The sequence below is a fragment of the Ostrinia nubilalis genome, chromosome 1 (assembly GCF_963855985.1).
Source record: "Ostrinia nubilalis chromosome 1, ilOstNubi1.1, whole genome shotgun sequence".
NCBI lineage: Eukaryota > Metazoa > Arthropoda > Insecta > Lepidoptera > Crambidae > Ostrinia > Ostrinia nubilalis.
In genome coordinates this window covers 2,218,820-2,241,056 of record NC_087088.1, presented here as the reverse complement: position 1 = coordinate 2,241,056, position 22,237 = coordinate 2,218,820, and the positions used below count along the sequence as shown (strand labels likewise).

At 40.0% G+C, this 22,237-nt stretch overlaps 6 protein-coding genes across 7 annotated transcripts in view; 3 read left to right on the top strand and 3 right to left on the bottom strand.

Annotated features, from left to right (window-relative positions):
• The first annotated feature begins 294 nt into the window (after window positions 1–294).
• On the top strand, window positions 295–3,129 carry LOC135078273 (ribonucleoside-diphosphate reductase subunit M2). The gene is made up of 6 exons (XM_063972899.1): window positions 295–501; window positions 731–961; window positions 1,278–1,513; window positions 1,690–1,918; window positions 2,189–2,407; window positions 2,482–3,129. The coding sequence occupies exons 1-6, from the start codon at window positions 442–444 to the stop codon at window positions 2,632–2,634; spliced, it is 1,128 nt and encodes a 375-aa protein (XP_063828969.1). The 5' UTR covers window positions 295–441; the 3' UTR covers window positions 2,635–3,129.
• A 623-nt stretch (window positions 3,130–3,752) lies between these two features.
• LOC135076987 (dolichyl-diphosphooligosaccharide--protein glycosyltransferase subunit 2) lies at window positions 3,753–11,705 on the bottom strand. Its single transcript, XM_063971564.1, has 12 exons — window positions 11,534–11,705; window positions 10,987–11,171; window positions 10,462–10,730; window positions 9,728–9,889; window positions 9,047–9,194; window positions 8,317–8,753; window positions 7,623–7,764; window positions 6,875–7,022; window positions 5,286–5,467; window positions 5,158–5,194; window positions 4,798–5,037; window positions 3,753–4,133 (listed from the first exon to the last, which is right to left on the bottom strand). Exons 1-12 carry the CDS (start codon window positions 11,544–11,546, stop codon window positions 3,994–3,996), a joined length of 2,103 nt encoding a protein of 700 aa, XP_063827634.1. The 5' UTR covers window positions 11,547–11,705; the 3' UTR covers window positions 3,753–3,993.
• A 109-nt stretch (window positions 11,706–11,814) lies between these two features.
• On the top strand, window positions 11,815–12,541 carry LOC135074847 (ATP synthase subunit g, mitochondrial). Its single transcript, XM_063969232.1, has 2 exons — window positions 11,815–11,968; window positions 12,221–12,541. The coding sequence occupies exons 1-2, from the start codon at window positions 11,932–11,934 to the stop codon at window positions 12,478–12,480; spliced, it is 297 nt and encodes a 98-aa protein (XP_063825302.1). The 5' UTR covers window positions 11,815–11,931; the 3' UTR covers window positions 12,481–12,541.
• A 94-nt stretch (window positions 12,542–12,635) lies between these two features.
• Window positions 12,636–14,912, bottom strand: LOC135074838 (small ribosomal subunit protein mS29). The gene is made up of 8 exons (XM_063969222.1): window positions 14,749–14,912; window positions 14,426–14,639; window positions 14,150–14,242; window positions 13,762–13,907; window positions 13,452–13,612; window positions 13,220–13,361; window positions 12,984–13,076; window positions 12,636–12,885 (listed from the first exon to the last, which is right to left on the bottom strand). The coding sequence occupies exons 1-8, from the start codon at window positions 14,824–14,826 to the stop codon at window positions 12,697–12,699; spliced, it is 1,116 nt and encodes a 371-aa protein (XP_063825292.1). The 5' UTR covers window positions 14,827–14,912; the 3' UTR covers window positions 12,636–12,696.
• Window positions 14,913–15,154: 242 nt separating this feature from the next.
• Window positions 15,155–22,237, bottom strand: part of LOC135077259 (unconventional prefoldin RPB5 interactor-like protein) — a 250,827-nt gene continuing 243,744 nt past the window's right edge. The window contains exons 2-5 of one of the 2 annotated variants that reach the window (XM_063971879.1): window positions 16,915–16,996; window positions 16,592–16,835; window positions 15,842–16,424; window positions 15,155–15,695 (exon numbers count right to left, since the gene is read on the bottom strand). In XM_063971879.1, coding sequence (XP_063827949.1) covers window positions 15,185–15,695; window positions 15,842–16,424; window positions 16,592–16,835; window positions 16,915–16,944 — 1,368 coding nt within the window. In that variant the 5' untranslated portion in view covers window positions 16,945–16,996 and the 3' untranslated portion in view covers window positions 15,155–15,184. Of the gene's footprint in view, window positions 15,696–15,841; window positions 16,425–16,591; window positions 16,836–16,914; window positions 17,070–22,237 lie in introns of those variants that run through there. The other variant, XM_063971821.1, reaches the window with a different exon arrangement.
• LOC135076985 (NBAS subunit of NRZ tethering complex-like) overlaps window positions 17,734–22,237 on the top strand; it is a 43,954-nt gene continuing 39,450 nt past the window's right edge. Inside the window, exons 1-7 of the mRNA XM_063971548.1 lie at window positions 17,734–18,012; window positions 19,257–19,354; window positions 19,426–19,559; window positions 20,136–20,269; window positions 20,713–20,807; window positions 20,885–21,062; window positions 21,815–21,970. Coding sequence (XP_063827618.1) covers window positions 17,941–18,012; window positions 19,257–19,354; window positions 19,426–19,559; window positions 20,136–20,269; window positions 20,713–20,807; window positions 20,885–21,062; window positions 21,815–21,970 — 867 coding nt within the window. The 5' untranslated portion in view covers window positions 17,734–17,940. The remainder of the gene's footprint in view (window positions 18,013–19,256; window positions 19,355–19,425; window positions 19,560–20,135; window positions 20,270–20,712; window positions 20,808–20,884; window positions 21,063–21,814; window positions 21,971–22,237) is intronic.

Sequence of the window (22,237 nt, the reverse complement as noted above, 5' to 3'; positions counted from 1 at the left end):
TTTGCCGCTATTATTGTAAAAGCAGCTGTGACTGGTTCATTGAACTTTACATTGAGTTCCGTTAGCTTCTGTAGCTTATTTGCAATATCTAATAAATATTATTTTTTATTAACTTTCAGGGCAATAACACAGTAATGAAGTACATAGAGGTAATTAGATAAGAGAAAAATATAAATATTCCATAATGATGCACTACATTCAATTTTATAAATCTATTTTTATAGATTTCTCTGACTAACGTTTCGATCACAGTACGATTCGGAACAACGAAAGTTTCCCGCCAAATTGCCGTCATAAATTGAAAGCGGTAAGAAAATTGTGTGGTGAATCAGTAGACTATAAATCGCTGGACTGGAATATTCCTCCAGCAAAGTAGCCTAGCACATTAAACAAAGACTTAAGTATTTTTCAGTCTAACCAGTGAACAAAGAATTTATCAGAATGTCTACATTTAACGACAAGGAAAACCTCACCAATGGAATCAACAATGTCCACATCAAGGTTTGTAGTTTTCTTTTTCTATTGCTACATGAAATATATCGACAGTTTTACTGATATTAGTTAACTATGTATATCTCTATTTCAATATTTATTAAGTATGTTAAATCTATAAATCATGGTTAAGCGTCTAGTGCTCAGTTTATTGTATACTGTAGTTTGTCACGCTAACCTCGATTTCTTGCGTGGGGTTTTTCATCTGGAGAGATTGTGACGAATCAACTATTCACAGTCGCCGACAAAGAACAACATTTTGACTCTTCGCAACGACAACGTGACTGATGATAAAATGGAGGTGGAGAAAGAGTCCAAGGAGGTGGAGTTCGACCCTCAGCTGGAGCCGCTACTGCGGGAGAACCCGCGCCGGTTCGTCATCTTCCCCATCAAGTACCCCGACATCTGGAACATGTACAAAAAGGCCGAGGCCTCCTTCTGGACGGTAGAAGAGGTGGACCTGTCTAAGGTTAGTTAACCTAATTATAGTAACGCCTCATGGCATTTTATAGCGGTACATCCAAACAGGAAAATGCGTAGTTACTTAGTTGCAATAGATTGGTGCACTTGCACAATAATTTCATGTAAAATGTTTTTTTCTTTTGACTCATTATCAATTAATTTCTAAATTGCTAACAGAAACTTGTCTGAAGTAATGACTTAGGATTTTACAACAGTTAATTGAATTTAATCACCAATTATCTTATTACATTTTTACCATTTCATTTGATGTAATGTTAAAAGTCTGAAATTGTTTTTATTTACCCACTTTCCTTTTGCTTTAGGACTTATCTGACTGGGAAAATTTAAAAGACTGTGAAAGACATTTCATCAAGCACGTGCTGGCCTTCTTTGCTGCATCTGATGGTATCGTCAATGAGAACCTGGTTGAACGCTTCTCTCAAGAAGTTCAAGTGACTGAAGCTCGATGCTTCTATGGATTCCAAATCGCTATGGAGAATGTACATTCTGAAATGTACTCATTGCTCATTGACACTTATATCAGAGACCCTAAGGAAAGGTATGTATGGTTGGCTGCTTATCGTGTAACAAAATAAAGGAATCATTGTAATATGCAGTATCTCAAGTTGCAAATTATACAATAAACAAAGCTGTTCAAATGTAGTACCTACCTACTCAGTATGAGTCATACATTTGAGGTAGTTGTTAACAACTAAACATTTTGTATTTTTCCAGAGATTTTCTCTTCAATGCTATTGAGACACTACCATGTGTAAAGAAGAAGGCTGACTGGGCACTTCAATGGATCGGCAGCAAGACCGCGACATTCGGCGAGCGTATCGTGGCATTCGCCGCGGTTGAGGGCATTTTCTTCTCTGGCAGTTTCGCGTCTATCTTCTGGCTCAAGAAGCGTGGACTCATGCCCGGCTTAACTTTCAGCAACGAACTTATATCTAGGGACGAGGTGAGCTTTCTTATCTCTTGTTGTGTCTACTCACGTACATTTTATCTAAATCACAGTGAATTGCTATGATAAGTCTTGTAGGTAATAATACTCAAATGGGTCACCCTATCTTTTTATTTACGTATTTAATTCATTATTTTTTATGACTGGGCATACATGCTATCATGGCTAATTTTAGTTGCATTTTTAGGAATATAGGTCAACAAGATCGATAAAACAAAATAGTATTTCTTTTGTTTTCATAACTATTATTTTTTACATCACCTACAGGGCCTCCACACGGACTTCGCTTGCCTCATGTTCAAGCACTTGGTCCAGAAGCCGAGCAAGGCGCGCGTGCTCCAGATCATCAAGGACGCGGTGGTCATCGAGCAAGAGTTCCTGACCGACGCGCTTCCCGTCAGGCTATTGGGCATGAACTGTGAACTCATGTCCAACTACATCGAATTCGTCGCCGATAGGCTGCTGGTGGATCTCATTGAAGAAAAGGTTTGTATCCAAAATCAAAAGTTTTTTTAATTCTTTTTGCTAGAACGTTTACTGACATAGAATTTCTGTTACAGCACTACAACACCAAGAACCCATTCGACTTCATGAACCTCATTTCCCTGGAAGGCAAGACAAACTTCTTCGAAAAGAAAGTCGGAGAGTACCAGAAGTGGGGAGTCATGGCAAACCCTACTGACAATGTGTTTACCCTCGATGCCGAATTCTAAATGGTTGTTTATCAATCCTGACATATTTCTGACTACAGTATTATGACCCAAATTCCAGTTTAACTCTACATTGAAATAAGATTTCATTGACATATTTCACACATTTAGATATAAGTTAAAACATTCGGTTGACCCGGACATACTTGAATATTTTTTAATATTATGTTTACAATGGTTTAAACTAGACCAATTCTCTTACTTTTAAGATGAATGCAAGTACCTGTGAGTGAGTGTTGAATAGATGAGAGTGCCTCTATTGTATGTTATTGTAAAAGTATGTATTTTGATGAAGTTGAAACAAACTATGTACTGAAGTGCCTGCAATAATTAGCAGAATACATACTTATTTTTACTTAAGATTTAACGCTTTGCATATAATTTTTAGCAATAACATAGTTTATATAAATCAATCATTGCGCAAATGATGTGTGTGATAGTAATATAATTCTTTAGAATTAATGTTTTTATAATAAATATATTATAAGTCCGACTAAAGTTTGTTTCCTTCCTTTGTGGTAATATTTGCATTAGCCATGATTGGTTAGTTAGTATTCAACACTTCTCCTACCAAAAGGTGGAAACCGGGCCCAATGTACAGCGCGACATCCGCAGCCGAAGTGGGAAAAGGGATAGGTTTATAAAAATAACTTTTTATCAACAACTCAAATATTTATTAAAAATACGATTTGGAAATGCGCTCCGATACAATCATACGCAGACGTGTGGGCTACGAAATTGAAGATAATGGTGTGACGGGACCGCGATTCACGCACATACTAAATCATACACGCATTCTCACATACATAATATTATATTAAATTATTGCAATATGCTATGCTCGGGAACCTTGAATCGATAATATACTCCATCTTATATTGAGCCCAAAACATTCTTTGAGAAAACTATCATTTGATAAAGTTTTCATGCAAGTTGAAAGTGGAGTTAGGATTTATTACAAACAAGACAAGCCAGTAATTTTTGGCTTCATGATTAGGCCAACAACTGTAGATACAGTTAATTACAGTTAGTGCACTGTTACCCACCCATACAAGTCCAAGATGGACTTCGACAGCAAACAAAGGCCCACCGCGGTTTCTCTAAACATCTATCATTATGTAAAAAACCGTGGTGGCTTGTAGTTTGCGGTCTGCAGTCCATCTTTGACTTGTATCTTGGATAAAACAAAATACTTCACTACTGCGGACAGTTGACGAGTAATCAAAATTGTTACCGACACTCGGGACAGATGACGATAGTAATAAGGTTGAATATCCCGCATCACGAATTTGTTAGCGCTGACGTGCATAGTGATGTACAATTACAAACAGCTGTTATCGAGCAAGGTTCCCTCGTGGTGCGTTAGCGCTGCTTGGCGGCGACGAGGCGGCGCAGCAGGCGGTGGCCCGACAGGAACGTGAGCGCGCCTAGGGGCAGCAGGTAGCGCAGCGTGTCGAACATCGACAGCTGCAGCCACAGCACGTAGTACAGCACCAGCGACGCTGCGGGGGAATTGCTTGGTGAATAATAATAATAAGTATTTACATTTTAACAAACAGAGCCAGAGCAGGTAAGGCGCTGCTGGATGTAGGCCGCTACCAACCGGTCATTATGGAAATCTGTTCGGCAGTGGACGTCCTATGATAGAAAAGATGATGATGAACCAGAGCTTAGTTGCAGCATTGATTGTATAATTTCCAGTTGTCCCCACAGGTGGAAATAAGAGCATTCCGATTGCCCCCCGCGGAGGACAAACTGATTAATGATTCATCGTCACATCATTCTGTTTTGGAACAAGCGAGACTGGCTAGTTTCAACCTAATCCACTGCTGGATAAAGACTTCTTCTCCAATTATATTATGGTAACGGTCCTTAACTTGAAGCCTTGGAGTGAAGTTTAGCGTCATTAGCAAAGACAAGTTGAGTTTAAAATCGCCACTATTATAATTTATAAATTGTCACGGGCTGCGCTACGGCACTATATGCCTCGTGATCATGATGTCTCATCTGCATTAAGGCACAAGTTGTGATCCATATTCGCGATGACGACGCTATTGAATTGAGAACATTTGTCTTGAAATCATATTGCAGTTATGAAGACAGTCACAAGCTGGCTGAATGTTTGTGGCGATATAAACTACAGGCTATATCTATTCAAGAACTCACCTCCGAGCGACAGATGGAACAGCAGCGCACTGAGCGTCCAAGGGAAGTTGGACAGGTTAAGCCCAAGACGCGCCCACAGAAGCAGCAGCAGCAGCAGCGGCGCGGCGGCCGCGCAAGCGAACACGTCGGATAAAGCTCGTGGGGGACGCGCCTCGGGCTGACGGAACGCGTGCACGATCTCGGGCAGCGGCCCGCGGTGAGGCACGCTCGCTGTTACTACCTCACCTGGTGACAACATTGCTGGTTACAACTACAGTCTTATCATACTAGCTAGTGAATACATAAGTCAAAAACGCGAAAATGACAAACAGCGCGTAACAGCTCTGGTAACGGCTCGCGGTGAACGCTCGCTGTACCTACAGCGCCTAATGGAAACATTGTTAATTATGACTACAGTCTATATTTAGTGACCACATGTCACAGCAAGGCTACTCCGATGCGCTGTTTACGTAGGTAATTTCCGGTCTATCTGTCACTGTCGCTCATGCCGGCATCTCGCTTTCCGCTAGAAGGATAGCAACATTCGAAACTACGGATAATGTTTTTTGTAATCCCGCGGCCGCGAACACGTCGGACAAAGCTCGTGGGGGACGCGCCTCGGGCTGACGGAACGCGTGCACGATCTCTGGTAAAGGCCCGCGGTGAGGCACGCTCGCGGTTACTACTTCACCTGGTGACAACATTGCTAGTTACAACTAAATTCAAATTCTTTATTACCCATGTTGGTATACAAAGGTTCTTACATAATCAAAATCAAAAATATTTATTCAGTTTAGACCACAAGTGGCACTTATGACATAGACCCATAACATGGACCTACTACAATATCAACAGTCTTATCATAACCAGCTAGTGTGAATACATAAGTCAAAAACGCGAAAACATCAAAGAGCGCGCAACGAGACCGCGTCTTGGTTTACGACGGAACGCGTGCACGATCTCGGGCAGCGGCCCGCGGTTAGGCACGCTCGCTGTTACTACCTCACCTGGTGACAACATTGCTGGTTACAACTACAGTCTCATCATAACCAGCTAGTGAATACATAAGTCAAAAACGCGAAAATGACAAACAGCGCGTAACAGCTCTGGTAACGGCTCACGGTGAACGCTCGCTGTACCTACAGCGCCTAATGGAAACATTGTTAATTATAACTACAGTCTATATTTAGTGACCACATAAGTCACAGCAAGCCTACTCCGATACGCTGTTTACGTAGTTTCGGGTCTATCTGTCACTGTCGCTCATGCCGGCATCTCGCTTTGCGCCAGAAGGATAGCAACATTCGAAACTACGGATAATGTTTTTTGTAATCCCGCGGCCGCGAATACGTCGGACAGCGCGCGAGGAGGCCACGCCTCGGGCTGACGGAACGCGTGCACGATCTCCGGCAGCGGCCCGCGGTGAGGCACGCTCGCTGTTACTACCTCACCTGGTGACAACATTGCTAGTTACAACTAAATTCAATTTTTTTATTGCTCCATGTTGGTATACAAAAGTTCTTACATAATAGACATAATAGACATGAACCTACTACAATTATCAACAGTCTTATCATAACCAGCTAGTGAATACATAAGTCAAAAACGCGAAAACATCAATGAGCGCGCAATGAGACTGCGTCTTGTGTTTACGAAGGAACGCGTGCACGATATCTGGCAGCGGCCCGCGGTGAGGCACGCTCGCTGTTACTACTTCGCCTAAGGAATAGGACAGGAATCAATTAAGAGTTTCAATTTACAATGTGGATGAGGATCGGATTGGCTGGGAAGTGCGCAGCGACCAAATTTTATCGTCGTTTTATATCGATTTTTTAAATCAAATATGTACATATCAACATTAAATCAATAACACTACAAATAAGTATATCGTGGACAACAACACTATCACTATTATACTTTATACAACAAATCCTTCACCCCGTTGTAACAAAACGCGTTCCGCAAGAGCTTTAAAGAAAAGAAACACCGTCATCTGAATAGGTGACTAAGCATAAAAACTAAAGACTTGGCTGTATGGCGTATGCCTTTGCCTTTTCCTGCAGAACCTAACAATAAAAAACTTATTCTGCGAACTCACCGACAGCGTTCCCGTCGCGGCCGAAGTTGAAGTGTATGGCCCCGAGCGGCCAGGCCACGGGCGCGGCGGCCGCGGCGTCGCCCACCAGCACGCTCAGCGAGTACGCGCCGTTCACCGCGTTCAGGTGCTTGCTCAGCGAACCCACGTTCTACATAAATAACAAAACAAATCGGTATTATAATAGACTGAAAACAAGATAGATATCTAGATAATCAAAAAATAATTTGACATTCAAGGACACGACTGGCGTAAATGATGGAGTCTTCGTACAATAAATAAAATTTATGGCAACCATTAGTTCAGCGGTGTCAGTGTCAAACTACCGATTTCAACCAACAACGTCGGGAGTTGGAACTCCGTCGTCCGTTGGACTATTGTGGTGAATCCACTCCTAACAGAAGCATAATAAGTATTCAGCTCAACTGAAGGGGTTACAGGGATTATTTGAAACCAAAATTATAGTTGTTGCAATTCACAAAGGCGAGTGGTGAGCTTTACATGTGTGGTGGCTCACTACTTTTTGTTTTTCAAAAGTTTTGACAGATATTACACTATTGTTATGTGCATGGCCATGTACACGTACACACACAAGTAAAGCTCACTAGCCTTCGTGAGTTGCAAGAACTATACTAATATTTCTTGAAAACAAGATTTAATCTGTTTTATAGAAGTCTCGGCATACCTATACCAATTAGCATAATAAACATAGCATCATATAAATGGCAAGTAATAAGTAACTTGGTCTCACCAGCTCGACTTTGTAGGCCTTGGCGTTGTCGGGCTCGGCCACGAAGATGGTCTCGTCGCGCGCGCCGCCCACACGCACAAAGGCCTGCTGCACCGTCACCGCCTTGTTCCACTTGTCGCGCACAGAGAACTTCAGCGTCACCCTGCATAGTACGAGTACACACTTAGAGTAGGCGCACACCGTTGATTTTTCGTCGGCCGATAGTTTAGTCAGGCAGTTGATCAGTATGGGAATGTATGGGAGTGCGCACACTACGCCGATTCGATTTGGCCGATTCTTCATACAATTTAAAATCGGGCACAACTATCGGCCAACTAAAAATCAACCGTGTGCGCCTACTCTAACAGTGCGAATAAGTATGTATAAACCTTTTGGGTGTGTCGATTCTATCATCATTGAGATTTCTAGACTTTTTCTTCTCGTAGACTCACCTTAGCGTGGCGGTACTGGCGGTGGGCAGAAGCTGGATACGCGGAAAAATGGCGTAAGAATTATGTCTAGCAGTGAGCTCCTATAGAATAGTGATGAATTGATGATGAATGTATCAAAGTAAATTGTTTATTTGCTATTTAGTTGCCATAGCAAAGTGCACAAGTTCTAATTTTTATAGAAAAGAATATGCTATGATTAACAAAATATTATGACCAAAAAAAAATTTATAAAAACCCATTTCATAATAAGAACTAACACTTACTTTTGCAAGTGATCAGCCTGCAGCTTCTCAGTCAGCTTATTGGGGTAGGTCACGGTGGTGACTTTAGGGCTGGTAGTGCCGTCCACATCACCGATCCCCACCTCGATACTCGACACCTGGATCTCGCCCAACACAGCAATGTTCACATTGGCCGTCTTGCCTCCAGCGCTCAGCGCGATCTTGTACATGCCGTATTGGGCCTTAATCTTGCTGAGGTTAAGGACGAAAGTCGTGGGCTCGTTGGGTTTTTGAGTCAGCGGTTGTTTGGAGAGGACTACGACGTCATCGGCGAGGCGGGTTCCGGACTGAGCGACTACGTCTTCAGGCTTGAGGCCGGGCACGGGACGTCCAAGTAGGTCGGTGACGGCAAACTCGATGGAGTCGGAGTCCGAGGTGACGTATTTTTTGCCTTTGATCACGATGCTGATGGGGGTGGGCTGTTGGGTGGTTAATTTATATTATTGCTGGGTTTGTGATGAATAAGTTGGTGCTACGTTATTTAATAATGATGAGTACAATGACATACAGAGGAATACCAAGACAAACAAGTTCTAAGAGATGGGAAATGAACTGACTTTTGAAAAAGCAATCAATGGAACTTGTTATACTCATAGATAAACTATCAGATACTATCAAAATAGGTGTGTCAGATTCATCGAGATCATTTGGAAGCCTTCAGTTATTCAAAACTCACGCTACAAAGAGGAATAAAGCTTAAGTTCGCTCTAACCTGGTCGTCAGCGAGTGCGGTGGCGGCATCCAACAGTAGCGCGGCGCCGCGCGGTGACGTCACGGAGCGACGCGACAGCACGTATTCAGCGAACTTCAGCTTCTGCTCAGGGTTGAGAGGGGACGCCTTCTTTTGCTGCTTGTACGACCTGCGACACAACCGCTTGATATCAGACATAACGGCATATCAGATGCGTCCCATTGACATGATATTACGACACACATGTCATACTCGTTTACATAACAGTCGACAGCACATAAAAATAGGTGTCAAATGTTTTTATTGTAATAAACTTGACGGACTACGGCCCGTCGCCATACACGGACAGCTCAAGCCAATGATCCAACTTTAAGTTCCGTGTATTACACGGATCGCTATTGAAGTCATATTCAACAGCTTGAAGCTGCTACTGACTGAAACAATTGGTATTAAGTACTCAACTAGTCACAAGCGCGCGCGATGTGGTATGAAGAGCACAGGCGGAGGTAACTGCTTGAGAGCAGTCGGTAGCTCGAGCAATCTGGCGACTGCTTGACCGCACGATGAAAATTCTTTGCTGCCAACCGCCCGAAGCTGTTACACCTTCTCGAGCGGTAGAATACAGTAGCTGTTCGTGTATGGCTCCCATCAATGTTTTTTAGGAAACTAGCCTATTGGTCTTATCCTAGGTACAAAGCATACCTGGTAATAGTGGACAGCAGCATCGATGTGACGGGCAGGCCGCCGTCGAAGTGCAGCGCGCGCGAGTCGCTCTCATCAGCTGCCAGCAGCACGCCTTCAGCGTGGCTCGCCGTCCACGCCGTGCAGCCCATGTGTTCGCACAGGGCGAACACGTAGCCGTAGCTGCAGAAAGACAAAACACACTTTATTGCACATCACACAAGTTACACAAGAAAAGAAAAAGAAAGAAATATACAAAAGATCAATTTAGGCTGTGAAGAATTCTGTTGTAAATGTCAGGAATATTTTTTTCTGTGGATCAGCTTTCTATGTGGTATCAACAGATAATGCTGTAAAATTCCAAACACATTATGAATGGCTATGCTCACGTGACATTGGCAAACGTGGAAACACAATAGCCATAGACGAGAAGAAGAAGAAGAACTATACTGGTCCTGGTAGTTACACCATTTCCTAACAAATGACAGTTATAAAAATTCTTACTAAACATTGACAAAAGAATGAAACCATTTGGTTTTAGGGACATAAAAATGGAAGTACTAACTTATCAATTTGCTAGTTTCTACACTTAATTAATACTACTACTTTCTTATCTGCAAGCCAATTTGAATTTTAATGCTAAAAGAGTATAATTCAAACTTGTGGAAAATAATTTTATAACCAAGGTAAGCTGATAAAATTGTAATTTAATAAATTTCACATTTAGCAACATGCAGGAGTTTTATAACACTTACTTAGCAGGAGAGTCATCCTTCTTCAACAGCTGGATGAGATTCTTGAGGCTGTCTTCTTTGTCGTAAACGCTGCCCTTGCCGAGAGCCTTTAGTGTGTACACGGCATAATACAGCTCCTGGATGGTTGCGTCTTTCTTGTCTAGCACCTGCGACGGCGGCCGGAGGAGATCCGGAGATAAGGAGTTCTGACAGCCTGAGAGGGCCGCGGCGCTAGCCAGATAGAACACTTGCTCAATGTTTTTGGAATCATATTTGGCATTTTTGATGTCCTGCAAATAGAGAAATTAATATTGGGATGAAAAATATGAAAATAACATTAATTATTGCCATTACTGGTCAAAACACTTGTTACTTATTCATGATTATCTAAAACTCTAACTGGGAAGGTATTTCTAATAAGAATATGTATCAAGTTTATAAATCAATCAATAAAAATACTTTTAATTTTTTTGTTTTTTAACCCTCTACTCAAAAAGAGAGGGGTGTTACGAGATTAACATGTCTGTGTTTATATAAATTAATTACCTGGCAAACATCAGGGATTGGTACTTTGAGATCTTTCAAACCCTTGATAGAGTAGTACAGTGACGCAACATCCTTGTTTTTGAGGCCCTCTTGGAGGATAGACTGGATCCGCTTCAAGTCTATTGAGCCTTGGAGGGTGTTAGCACTGCTCCAGCCAACTAGGCATAACACTAAAATGCTGAATGCTGGAAAACAATAACATAGAACATTGGTAACACAGATTTTTCCTGCTATAGGTATATGATTAAAACTGCTGTTATGAATAATTAAGAGGATTGTAGTCTTATTCTGAAGATGCTTCTAACCTAAAGCACGCATTACATAGGCCGGCGACGCGACAATCAATAGACTGACGTGTCCCAAACAATTCATTGTTTTAATGTTAACATTTGTCAATCTTATTTAGCTTTATAATACCTATGTACGAAAAAAGACTCATTCTCGTACACCAGTAGCATTTTTCAAACTAGAAAGGCAAAAATACGCTGATAAAATGATCACCACGCCAAAGCCTATGTTTACGGTCAAAATTCATATAAATACTCACTATTTAAATGCATCGTTTTAATTCCGTTGATCAGAGACGAGTCTGATCTTAAATACACAAATCTTATTTAAGCAATATCCTTAATAATTAGCCATAAAAAACATTGAAAATTAATAAATCCGACTGCGGCCGGTTTCCTTTTTTTGACAAATTGACAGAAGTGATCGACGTAGCAAACAATGTTGCCACTCATAAAATATCATGAAAATAAAGATAAAAAGATATCAAAGCGATGTGGTATGAAAACGCACTGATTTTTTTTGACAGATCTCCACTTTGACCCGTACTCTATCTTGTCTGTGGTGTGTATTACGTCAAAATCAAATTTAATTTCATTCCAAAATTAGTGGATTTGGGGCTAGATTATATTCATTTGTTCTGATTATTTATTGATTACGATGGCCGCAGCAGCTAAAATACCGGCTCTCATAAACTGTACGTATACCCCAATGTTATACACATTTCTTCATACATTAATGTTTATTATTCTGGTGGATTATGTAATTAGAAAAATATTCCGAAAATCATATTGAAAAGTTATTTCTTCATCATATTAATGTATTGTGTTCCTTTAAAGTGTACATCTTACTTAGTTAAAATATTTTCCTACCTTCAATCCCGTTCAATGTTGAATAGTGACATTATCGAACTTTTTAAGGTTAGAATCTAATGTCCTTTCTTTTTCAGCGGCGTTAGCCCAGGCCCGCCCCAAATTCAACATCTTCATGAAGTATGCGAGAGTTGAACTGGCCCCACCCAAGCTGAGCGAGATCCCACAAATCAAGGCCGGTATTGGCAAGCTGATGTCGAGCGCCAAGACTGGAGCCTGGAAGCAACAGACAGTGAAGCAGGCCAGCCTAAACGCCCTAGTCGGCGCCGAGGTGCTGTTCTGGTTCTATGTTGGAGAATGCATCGGCAAGCGCCACCTTGTCGGCTATGATGTTTAGATATTTTTAAGTGTTAATTTGTAGATATAATCAGTCAAATGAAATAAATCAGCAAAACCTATATCCTGACTATTATTTTTCTAAATAACTTAAAAATGATACTGTTGTCTAGATTGACATACACAAAATTAGGGGATAGTAGAATTAAAACAGTATTTTAATTAATTAATTATTATAATGTTTTATAGATACAAACTAAACAGCTAATAAATTATATTACAATGGGGCACACTGTTCCATGAACCTATAGGGATTGCAAGCACTAGTGAACTTCAGTTCGGAGTCTATTTCTGGTGGGCCACGCAGCCACAGGCGGTCTCTGTAGTAGCTGACACAAGTCAGGAATTCTTTGTCATTGTACCTTCCCACTTCAACAGGCACAAAGGGGTCCAGATGTTCAAAGCCCTGTAAAAGCAGAAAAAGAATTAAATACCAATTATAAAGATAAAAACTAAAAAGGTTTTATCACATTATTACAATCATAAATATTGCAGTTGACATACCTTTTTGTATAATAGATATCTTGGGAAGTAGCTTTCCTGGTGGTCATCAGGTACAGCAAGTTGGTCTGCAGTGAGCAATATAACTCCATTTGTCTGAAACATTGAAAATGGTTTTCTATGTAATATAAAGACTGCTCTTGAAAAGTTGATCCTAATAATAGTAATGCTTTCTAGTTGCTATTGAAATAAATATTTGAATTTGAAATCAATATTGTCAATATGATCAGTAAACTTACCCAGTCATTCTTTGTAAGTTCCATGAAGGATGTGGTGAGAGTTACTTCTTCTGGCTTGACCTTCTTTTTGGTGGGAGTGCTCAGTCTAGTCAAGGGGTAGAAAAAGCTGTTGAACCCATCTATAGCCACAAAGGTCTTGCATCTGTAATAAATAGAAGATAAGTGTTTTTCATCACATACCATAAATCACCTATTTAGGCTTTCTATCTTTGGTAACTAGCTTTTTACTTACTGTTTGTTATTTGATAGAATCTTGATCTCATGGACAAGTGCATCAATGACGTCACAAGCGTATTTCACGCGGTTTATTCCATGTTCCACCAGCTGGGCCAGAGGTGAACCTGCTGCGGTTGTTTCTCGTTTACTCCAAACATAGTCTTTGGAAATTTTGAGCTGAAACATTGAGAAAAACCTGTTTAATTGCAGCACTACCCTTGAAAAGCAGATGCAGAAGACAATTGTTTTTATATTTTGGTCAAAGATGATGATACTGAAAATGACAAATACAAAAATTAAATATAAATGTTATTATTTCAACTTACATCACCAGTCTTCAGGATGTGTTGATTCTGTCCTTTGAAGTGAAGCAGCCAGGATGCTGCATCAAGTGGCAGGTCAACAAGGCCCTCATGTGTCTGGGAGTTGGACATCTCTTTGCTCCTGGGCAGCCTTCTCAGCCACTCTGACACTGAGGAATTAGTAAAATTACAAAGTAAATAAATAATGCAATTAAATGTACATGTTACAAAAAACTTGCTTTATGTATCATAATTTGATCAACGACATAGAGACCAGCTGACAAAATACACATAACAATTAATTAAATAACGAAGTACCTAAATATTATGAAGAATAATTTAAGCCATTTACTTAGAGTTTATAAAGGAGACATAATTAACATCAACTAGCTAAGCTGATTATTATCCTTACCCCATGGAACATGCACTATCAAATAACCATCCTCATGGGCGTAATGCAGAAGGTGTGCCATAGTGAGAGACTTGCCAGTACCTTTTTCACCATCTGAATATTTGCTAAGGAATTTAATTATCAAGTTGTAATTTACAAGCATTTATTTCACTCGTTTGCCACAATATTTTGCAAAAATAAGAAGCAATAAATACCTATTTAAATTCATATAGCATCTAATATTTTTATAATTGATTATGAATATGTTTGAGATTATTATTTTTTTCAAAAGGATACAAAGCACATAACGGATGGCCGGTTTGTCCAAATCTGAAGACTTTATGCAATTGATGAGGTCTAGAGCAGGTTGTCGGATCATAATAGCGGTCTCTGTGAATGTCTTGCTCTGTTTTTGGAAACTCTTGGGGAAACCGCCTTGGCTGAATAATTGTTTACATGTATCTTTATTCATGGTGTAGAAAAGACCAACTTGTTTCTCATTTTGCTGTGACTGAAAACATAAATTGTGTGTATGATCTTAATGATAGAAAGAAGAAAATTTATCTAAGAAATAAGTACAAAAATGTCAAGTAAAATATCTGAACCAATAAACTACTAACTGGAGAAGCTTCACTCGTCCGAAATGTAGTTGCTTGGGAGTATCGTCGGCATAAATGCCTCCAACTACGCGACAGCATTTTATTCAGAACTTCTGTTTAGCAATATAAAAAATCAAAACAGTATCTCGCTGAAATTATAACCTCAAAAACATAGACAATATTTTTTTGACATTTGTTTTCTTAAAATTTTGACAGCAACGGCCACAGATCAAAGAAAGTAAATGGTCAGTCTAAATATTTTTTGACTTCGAGTTTAGCATCATGGAGAGGGCACATAATAACTCTGGCGATTAAGAAGCGATGATAAGTTCAGTCAACTCAAATGGTACAAGTAGTAACCTAATGTTCTGTTCTGTGTGTTAATAATAATAAATTGGATACTAAATACTACAAATGAAAGAAACTCTTCATACTTTTACATTTTTCATTTATTTATTTATTTATTCGACTTTTGCATTCTTTTCTTTTTAAAAAGACTTGTCGGTCTTGCTGCTGTGTTTTCTATCATATTTCCATTTTGATCTATTCTCTCTACTATGTCGCCAACAACTATTGTTCGATCATTACTCTGTTCAGCATCATCATCTTCAGTTTGCATGAAAGTTACTTTTGGTGGCTTTTCAGTTTTCACATTGGATATCTCTCTGATTCCATTATCGGTGTATTTATTCTTTTTAAGAATGGATGTTGTTTCGCTGTTAAATAGTTGTTCATATGCACTGTAAATGTCACTGGGCTTCTGTATTCCCTTGTTTGAGTCGTAAGGTTCTAAAGATGGTGGTACATCACTGTGTGAGAATGTGATCTCCAAAGTTTCGCTATCATCTTCATCAGCAAAGGAAACACTGCGTTTGATTGATTTAGCTGGTGACTTAACAGTTTCATCATTATCTTCTTCTTCTTCCTCCTCATACTCCACATCCTGATCTTCAATGATGTCATTTAACCTGTAACCATCAAATGGTATTAACACCATGTGATAAAGAAAAAAAAATGTTCACAATGTAACACAAAAAACAAAAGAGGTAATTTATGAATTTTGATTTAAAACTAATAATAACTACCATGTAAATAGCCCAAAAAATGACCATACCTGTCCATTTCATCTTCAAGCTCATCAAGCTGCTCCATTTCGTCTAGCCTAGAAATCAGGTCATTTTCAGTTTTGCTTGTGCTCCTTTCTTTGTATTTAAGTTCTTGTAATTTTTCCTCCAGTTCATTTTGCCTATCAATGACTTTCTGTAGCAGGTCTAACTTTGACTGCTTTGGATTACTTTCAGTTTTAGTTAGTTTATTCTCTTCTATAGCTGGATCACTGAATTCCTCTTCTTTTATGAATGTGTCTGGTGGTTTGTCAATTTGTTTCCTCTCATGTTGTTTATCCATAGTCATAAGCTCGTTCTCTAATTCCTCTTGCAATTCCAGTTCTTCAAGCCTGTTCCACAGCTCCTCATCAGTTATACCTTCCGTTTCCTCTTCCTTTTTATTCTTAGACTGCTTCTTATACTGTCTCACGTTTTCCCTGTGCTTTATCTTCCACTTTCTTTCTTCTTCTTCAGTGTACTCCTCTACAATTTCTTGGCCTATTGTGTCCAATATGTTCTGTTTTCTGAATATTAATTGATTATCCAAGAAGTCTTTTTCTTTTCTGTACAGATCTACTTTGGATTGGGCATCTGGAAAAGAGTGAAAATAAGGAATTAATATACAATAAACAAATTGGTACTGGAGTTTGGATGTTATGAACTCCATTTTAAAGTTAAAGTAAGGCAGGCATATCAGGTATGGTCTATCGACAGTGCATGAGCAGCAATAAATGAATAAGTAAAAATATTTGACTTACCTTTAATTCTATGCTGCTTCAGTATTTGTGCTTGAGCGATAGAACATTTAGCGAAGTAATTCGCTCCCATCGCCACTGTAACCTCATTGGTGTGCTTCAACTCGCCTCTGAACAAGATCCTGTTCCCAACAGGAACTAATATCGGAACAGTCAGCTTTTCGGCATACTGATTGAAGTCAAGGGACTTAAGTTTCTTCAAGTAATCTTCCCAAAATCCCAAATTCCTCTCATTTTCGGATACACTCTGTGAAGTGGTGGGTAATAAATCTTATTAAAATTGTAAGAACACAAAATGAAACAAGACCAACTAGACTTAATATTACCTTAGTGTAGATGTTCTGAAGGATGTCCATATCAAGATTTATTACCAAAATGTATGTTCAGTTAGAAATTGTAATGTAAAACCATGTAAAACTGTAATTTTGTAAATGGACCGACCGATCAACAAATTCTCTGAGATTCTGCAAATGAAACTGTCAAAAATGACATTAGTCCACAGATTCAGAAGGATTAGAGCACAGGAGCACAGATATGGATTAGAGCATTTAGACCATCTGTGAGTTCATCCGTCCATGAGCGAAGACAGTACGTTAATTGTTATTTACCTACCTAACATGTGATTAATTACGAAAAGCTAGAAAACAATAACTTTCGATTAGAAGTAAAATAATTTATTTCCTAATTTAACCTTCGAATTATTTTAACATGAATATCTCATAACTTAATTTCTGAACGATAGTCAACGTAGGATGATTTTGACATTTGAAACTAGTGATGTGCAAAGTATGTTATTTCCTTTATCGAAACAACTTTTTCTCCATGCATCAAACTCAACACAGTAGTATAGCTCAACGACAAGAAGTGTATTGTATGTAGTGGCAAAACGTGACAGTTATAATTTCGAAACCCCACCCATCATTCCGGCATTTCTTGTATGTAAGTATGTATTTACTACTTTACTACGCAACGCTCCATGAAGCGATTTAGAATTACTACTGTCACGTTTTGTAACTTAGGAAAATTCATGGCATGAGCAAGTAACCACTACGGTCTGTAGTACAACTCAATAAAATTTATGTTCTAAGAATAATATCTATCGATATGATGACACTGCCTTTAATTGTATACCTCACTACAATTGTCAAAAACATATGGATCGATAGCACCAGACAGTGCGAGTGAATACGATGCACCAACAAAAAAAAAACATCTAGTTGGAAAATACAGTATTGATTTAGTGCTTACATATTACCAACATCTAGATTACCTGTACCCAAGCTCCGGTTATTGATTTTGCCGAGAGCTTGTTGCTTGAAGCTGCGTTCGGCCCGTGTCGGCGCCTGCTCGCCATGGAGGAAACAAAGTCAATTCTTCACGAGCTGTATGTGTTTTCGGAGTGGAAGCCGGAGCCTGAGTACCTGGTGAGTTTTCCTAATATTTTCCTATGATTAATACACTGTTAATACCTGCCATTGTTGACCGGCGTGCAGTTGCATTATGCGCCTTGCATTACTCAACTTAAAATTAATTTATTTGAGAATATTAGTGTCGTCTGGTAATAGAAAACTACATGCTTGATAATGTAAGAGCTTTCTTTATGCAAGTTGTTAATATTATGAGAAATAGTATGTGTTTTCAATCTTCGGGGACAACCTTTGCAAGTGTATGGATAGTTCGGGAAAAAAACTGGTTATTCCTATATTAAAAGAATTAGCGATGTTTGAGCTGTTAAAGACCGTTAATTTGTGGAAACTACTTATTGAGATTATTTTTATAGTTATAAATAATTATATTCTCTAAATATTTATTTTTGAATTGAGCCAGTCATGAAAACTAATGCAATAAAAAGCATAGGATGATTAGATGATGGTGATTCCCTCAATCATCCAATATGAACATTGTCTATATCGAAGGTTTTCTGCTAAACTTAGGCCTCCCCATAATATTCCTACCTTTCATTCTAAAGATGTAACTGTAAAATTATTGGCCTTATTTGGGTCAAAAGACTCCATTTCGGGTCTGCCCAGACGTATCTCAATATTGGGCAAATAGCTGAAATCCAAAATGGCAGCCCTTTGTGTAGGGAATGGAAACATAGCGAATGGTTGAGCTGAAGTTAGCTGCGCGAGAATGGATGCGCGAGAAAAAGGGTGTGGTGGAATGGAAGCGCGGGCAATGGGCGCAGTGGAAACGGATGTGCGAGAGAAGGGCGCGGTGGGAATTCTTGTGTGGGTAGCAGCTGCGCGAATGTGTGCGTGGGCGATAAGCAAGCCCTAGATGCACAGGCTAGACGGAACCCTGTGGGGGGAGTGAGGAGGGGGTAAATGTGCCGACAACCGCTACGCCGGTGGTAGTTTGGGCGTGATAGTCGCAATTTTTAAATTGCTGTCGTGCCAGTGCGAATTTAACATGTACGTTTTAGTGTAATTATGTTTATTTATTTATTTATTTATATTAGGGAAACAAACAATTTTGATATACAGACAAATAATCACACAAAAAATAGGACAGAAATCAGCAAAGTTTCCACAGTTAAAATTAATACAGAGTGCAGACTAAAAATTAATTAAATAGTAATAAATTATACATTAATTTCTAAATGTCAAATAAATACAATGTCAATTTTATAAAATGTCAAACAGTTATGTGTCTAATTTAATTTCAGCAAAAACCAGATAGTCTTTTGCCAGAAAATATCTCAGCACTATGGCGTTGGCTGAAGTTCTTCGGGCCTAAGAAAAGCCTTATCGATAGTGTTACAGCGTTAGTATTGTTTCTATATTTATTATGTATCTTAGACTGCTAGATTTTTTAACTTACTCTTTGTATTTTAGTCATAAAGAGCGTCAACAAAAATGGCACATTGCTCTCGGGGATGAGGGCAAAGTGATAGCCGTTTTAACCGATAATATATTAGAGATCAGAACAAAGAGGTCTGAATATGCCACAATCGCTGCTAGGACTACAGGTTTGTCTTTATTTCTATTCAACTCTATTTAAATTTAATTTATTTTTGTAATGTTGCACATTCAGTGTTATTCCATAAATAGTGTCTATAGTGCCAACCCTAGCTAAAGTGGCAGACGCTCCCCCTTCCTTGATGTCCTGATTCCCGGCCGCATGCGCGAACTGATACAAAAAAAATACGCGTCGATGTTCGTCCACTCAGACGAGGGGAGGGGGGAAATTTCCAGACAGACTTGCAGGTGCAATATTGATTGCAGCCTGCAGCCCCATCCGTTTTAGTGCCGCCGGTGAGTTACGACGCGTCATGGCCCCGGTCGCATAAATTAATTGCTGTCATTACTTCTGATCCACATGTAACTGAAATGTGAAAAATAGTTTTCCATTGCGCGGTTGACTGTATACATTTGAAATTACGCGATCGGTTACGTTTCTACCAGATTTCGAGTGGGTAGTCAGTTCGTGAACGGCGACTTGTTCGAGACAAAGACTTTGGTAGGAGGATAGTTCTTTGTCTACAAGTTACAATACCGACTTCAAAGACTTTTTCTTTGAGTTTCAACGTCACGTCTTGTTTTAGTAAGTCGCGATGCGTACTCGCAGTGGCGCAAGTTGGTCTGGAGCCCCGACTGCTCGTTCGTGGTTGTCGCTTACGGGAATGGAATCGTCAGCTTCTACGACCTCACTGCATCGAACCTGTTCAACATACCTGCTGTAAGTGCCTCACCTCCAATTAAGAAGTGTACTTTTCAGACCATTTTCATTCATAGCTCTTTTTAATTCTTTAACTCTAGTCCTCAAACCTGCTTTTATGAGCCGTTTTTGGCGAGAAAATTCAAAATGGCCGGTTGACCCGGAAAGGGCGTGGCACTCTTTGTCTTGCATTGATCCCTATCGATCCGTGGCTATTATGTATGCCTATCTAGGCAGACGCGGCGCCACCAATAGAGGGCGGGGTCCCTTAGTAACCATAGGTAGAGAATGGGTTTCGAAGCAAGAAATTATTAACTTGGAACCTTGAATTCAATAGACTTTATTTATTCCGACCAGCCGACAACAGTTGCTAATGGGGTGGGGCCCAGTATCTGAACCCTTTTTGCAGACTGGTTTTCAATAATGATATTACGGACTAGCTTTCAACATGATAATAATTTCAGGACTGCAACCGGCCGGGCGGGTTGGAGTGCACTGACAACACCCATGCAGTTGCTGATGTTATATTTATGCCTTTACGGGTGAAGGACAACAAATGGTGAGTTTAATTTCTATAGTAACCGAATCCTTTGTTCTCTCATACTTATGTGATTTATATGATTTTTCTTTGTCTAGGAGCTGGGAGGTGCTAGTAGTGACATATGACGGGCGCCTGCGCGGGTACTTGGTCTCTCAGACCGACGGCTTCAAGCTGCACCACACCTTCCGATTCGCGGGCGGGGTCGGCGCGGTGACGTACTGCGCACTACATTCGACGCTCTACGTAGCAGGCTTGCCTCGCGGGCCTGGGAAGGTATGAGCTATTAATAGATTTGTCGATCGATAACGTGTAATGGATACAGCTATTTTGAAGTTTTACTTAGATAGAACTTAGAATAGAGTGACAATTTCAGTTATATTTCTAGGATTCTGATTGCTAACGATTTGTGCTATCAATAATTGAAAAGCTTTTGTAGTAAATTAAAGAAATACAGTTCACACTTGGCGACAGTCTACGAATTCAGCCGACAACTTAGATCCGCGTATGTGATACTGCAGTTTTTCGAAAGATTTTCTGAAACTTATTGCGAGTTTTAATATAACTCAATTGTGGAAAATTAACTTTCATTGAATAATTTTTTGGAATTTACGCTTCCGCGTTTAAAATTGATGACTAGATGATCAAGTTATACCAAGGCCTTCTACTAAGAGATGTATCATATGGATACTCAGCATTGATATGCCGCCTCAACCCTGGCCAGCGGTATAGCATGAGGATTAGGGAGTGTAGGCCAAATCCTCCATCTGCCTCTGGTGAATTACACCCGTATTCACAAACATTACTATGAGGTCTCACAGTGTGCGTGGAGGCACAGGGTTCCAAAAACCTATTCATAGACAATACTTGAGTGAGTGCGAAACAATCACAGAGCCCTAATCAACACTGTGCGTTCGACTTCGCATAGCGTTGCTGCTTGACTTAAGAAAGTTCGTTTGTGAATGAATGAATGGTGTTAGAGTCATAACCCTGCTGTGGAGATTTAATGATCATGATGATGTCCCCAGGACCCATCATCGCCTCTCAGCGCGGGCATCACAGCATGGCGCATCCTGAACGACGAGCCGTTCTACAAGCTGAGCGTGGTGTGCGATCAGTTGGAAGCGCGCCTGGCCAACCAGCGCTTCCAGGTCTACATCCCCTTCGTGTCGGCCAAGCACCTGGTACGTCCGATAATCATCATCTTCATCATCATCATCATCTCAGCCATAGGACGTCCACTGCTGAACATAGGCCTCCCCCAATGCTTTCCATGTTGCCCGGTTGGTCCGATCATCATCATCATTAAAAAGATAACAAAACACAGCTCAAATACTAAAAACAAGCTGATAAGGGCATCCGGCTCAGCGCAAGCTGTACGGTAGTAGGTTGGTGCAGCCACAGGACGTCCACCGCTGAACATAGGCCTCCAAGTGATTTCCACATCGGCC

Bases quoted from the DNA above. Each gene is read 5' to 3' on its own strand.
- LOC135078273 (XM_063972899.1), top strand. From the start codon at position 442: ATGTCTACATTTAACGACAAGGAAAACCTCACCAATGGAATCAACAAT. The intron at 1,514-1,689 runs GTATGTATGGTT...GTATTTTTCCAG, and splicing joins ATCAGAGACCCTAAGGAAAG to AGATTTTCTCTTCAATGCTA. The intron at 1,919-2,188 runs GTGAGCTTTCTT...CATCACCTACAG, and splicing joins AACTTATATCTAGGGACGAG to GGCCTCCACACGGACTTCGC.
- LOC135076987 (XM_063971564.1), bottom strand. The intron at 10,731-10,986 runs GTAATTAATTTA...CTCTATTTGCAG, and splicing joins CAATCCCTGATGTTTGCCAG to GACATCAAAAATGCCAAATA. The intron at 5,038-5,157 runs GTAGGTACAGCG...AGTTGTAACCAG, and splicing joins CAATGTTTCCATTAGGCGCT to CAATGTTGTCACCAGGTGAG.
- LOC135074847 (XM_063969232.1), top strand. From the start codon at position 11,932: ATGGCCGCAGCAGCTAAAATACCGGCTCTCATAAACT. The intron at 11,969-12,220 runs GTACGTATACCC...TTTCTTTTTCAG, and splicing joins AATACCGGCTCTCATAAACT to CGGCGTTAGCCCAGGCCCGC.
- LOC135074838 (XM_063969222.1), bottom strand. From the start codon at position 14,826: ATGCTGTCGCGTAGTTGGAGGCATTTATGCCGACGATACTCCCAAGCA. The intron at 14,243-14,425 runs GTATCCTTTTGA...GCAAATATTCAG, and splicing joins GGCCATCCGTTATGTGCTTT to ATGGTGAAAAAGGTACTGGC. The intron at 13,077-13,219 runs GTAAGTTTACTG...TCAATGTTTCAG, and splicing joins AACTTACAAAGAATGACTGG to ACAAATGGAGTTATATTGCT.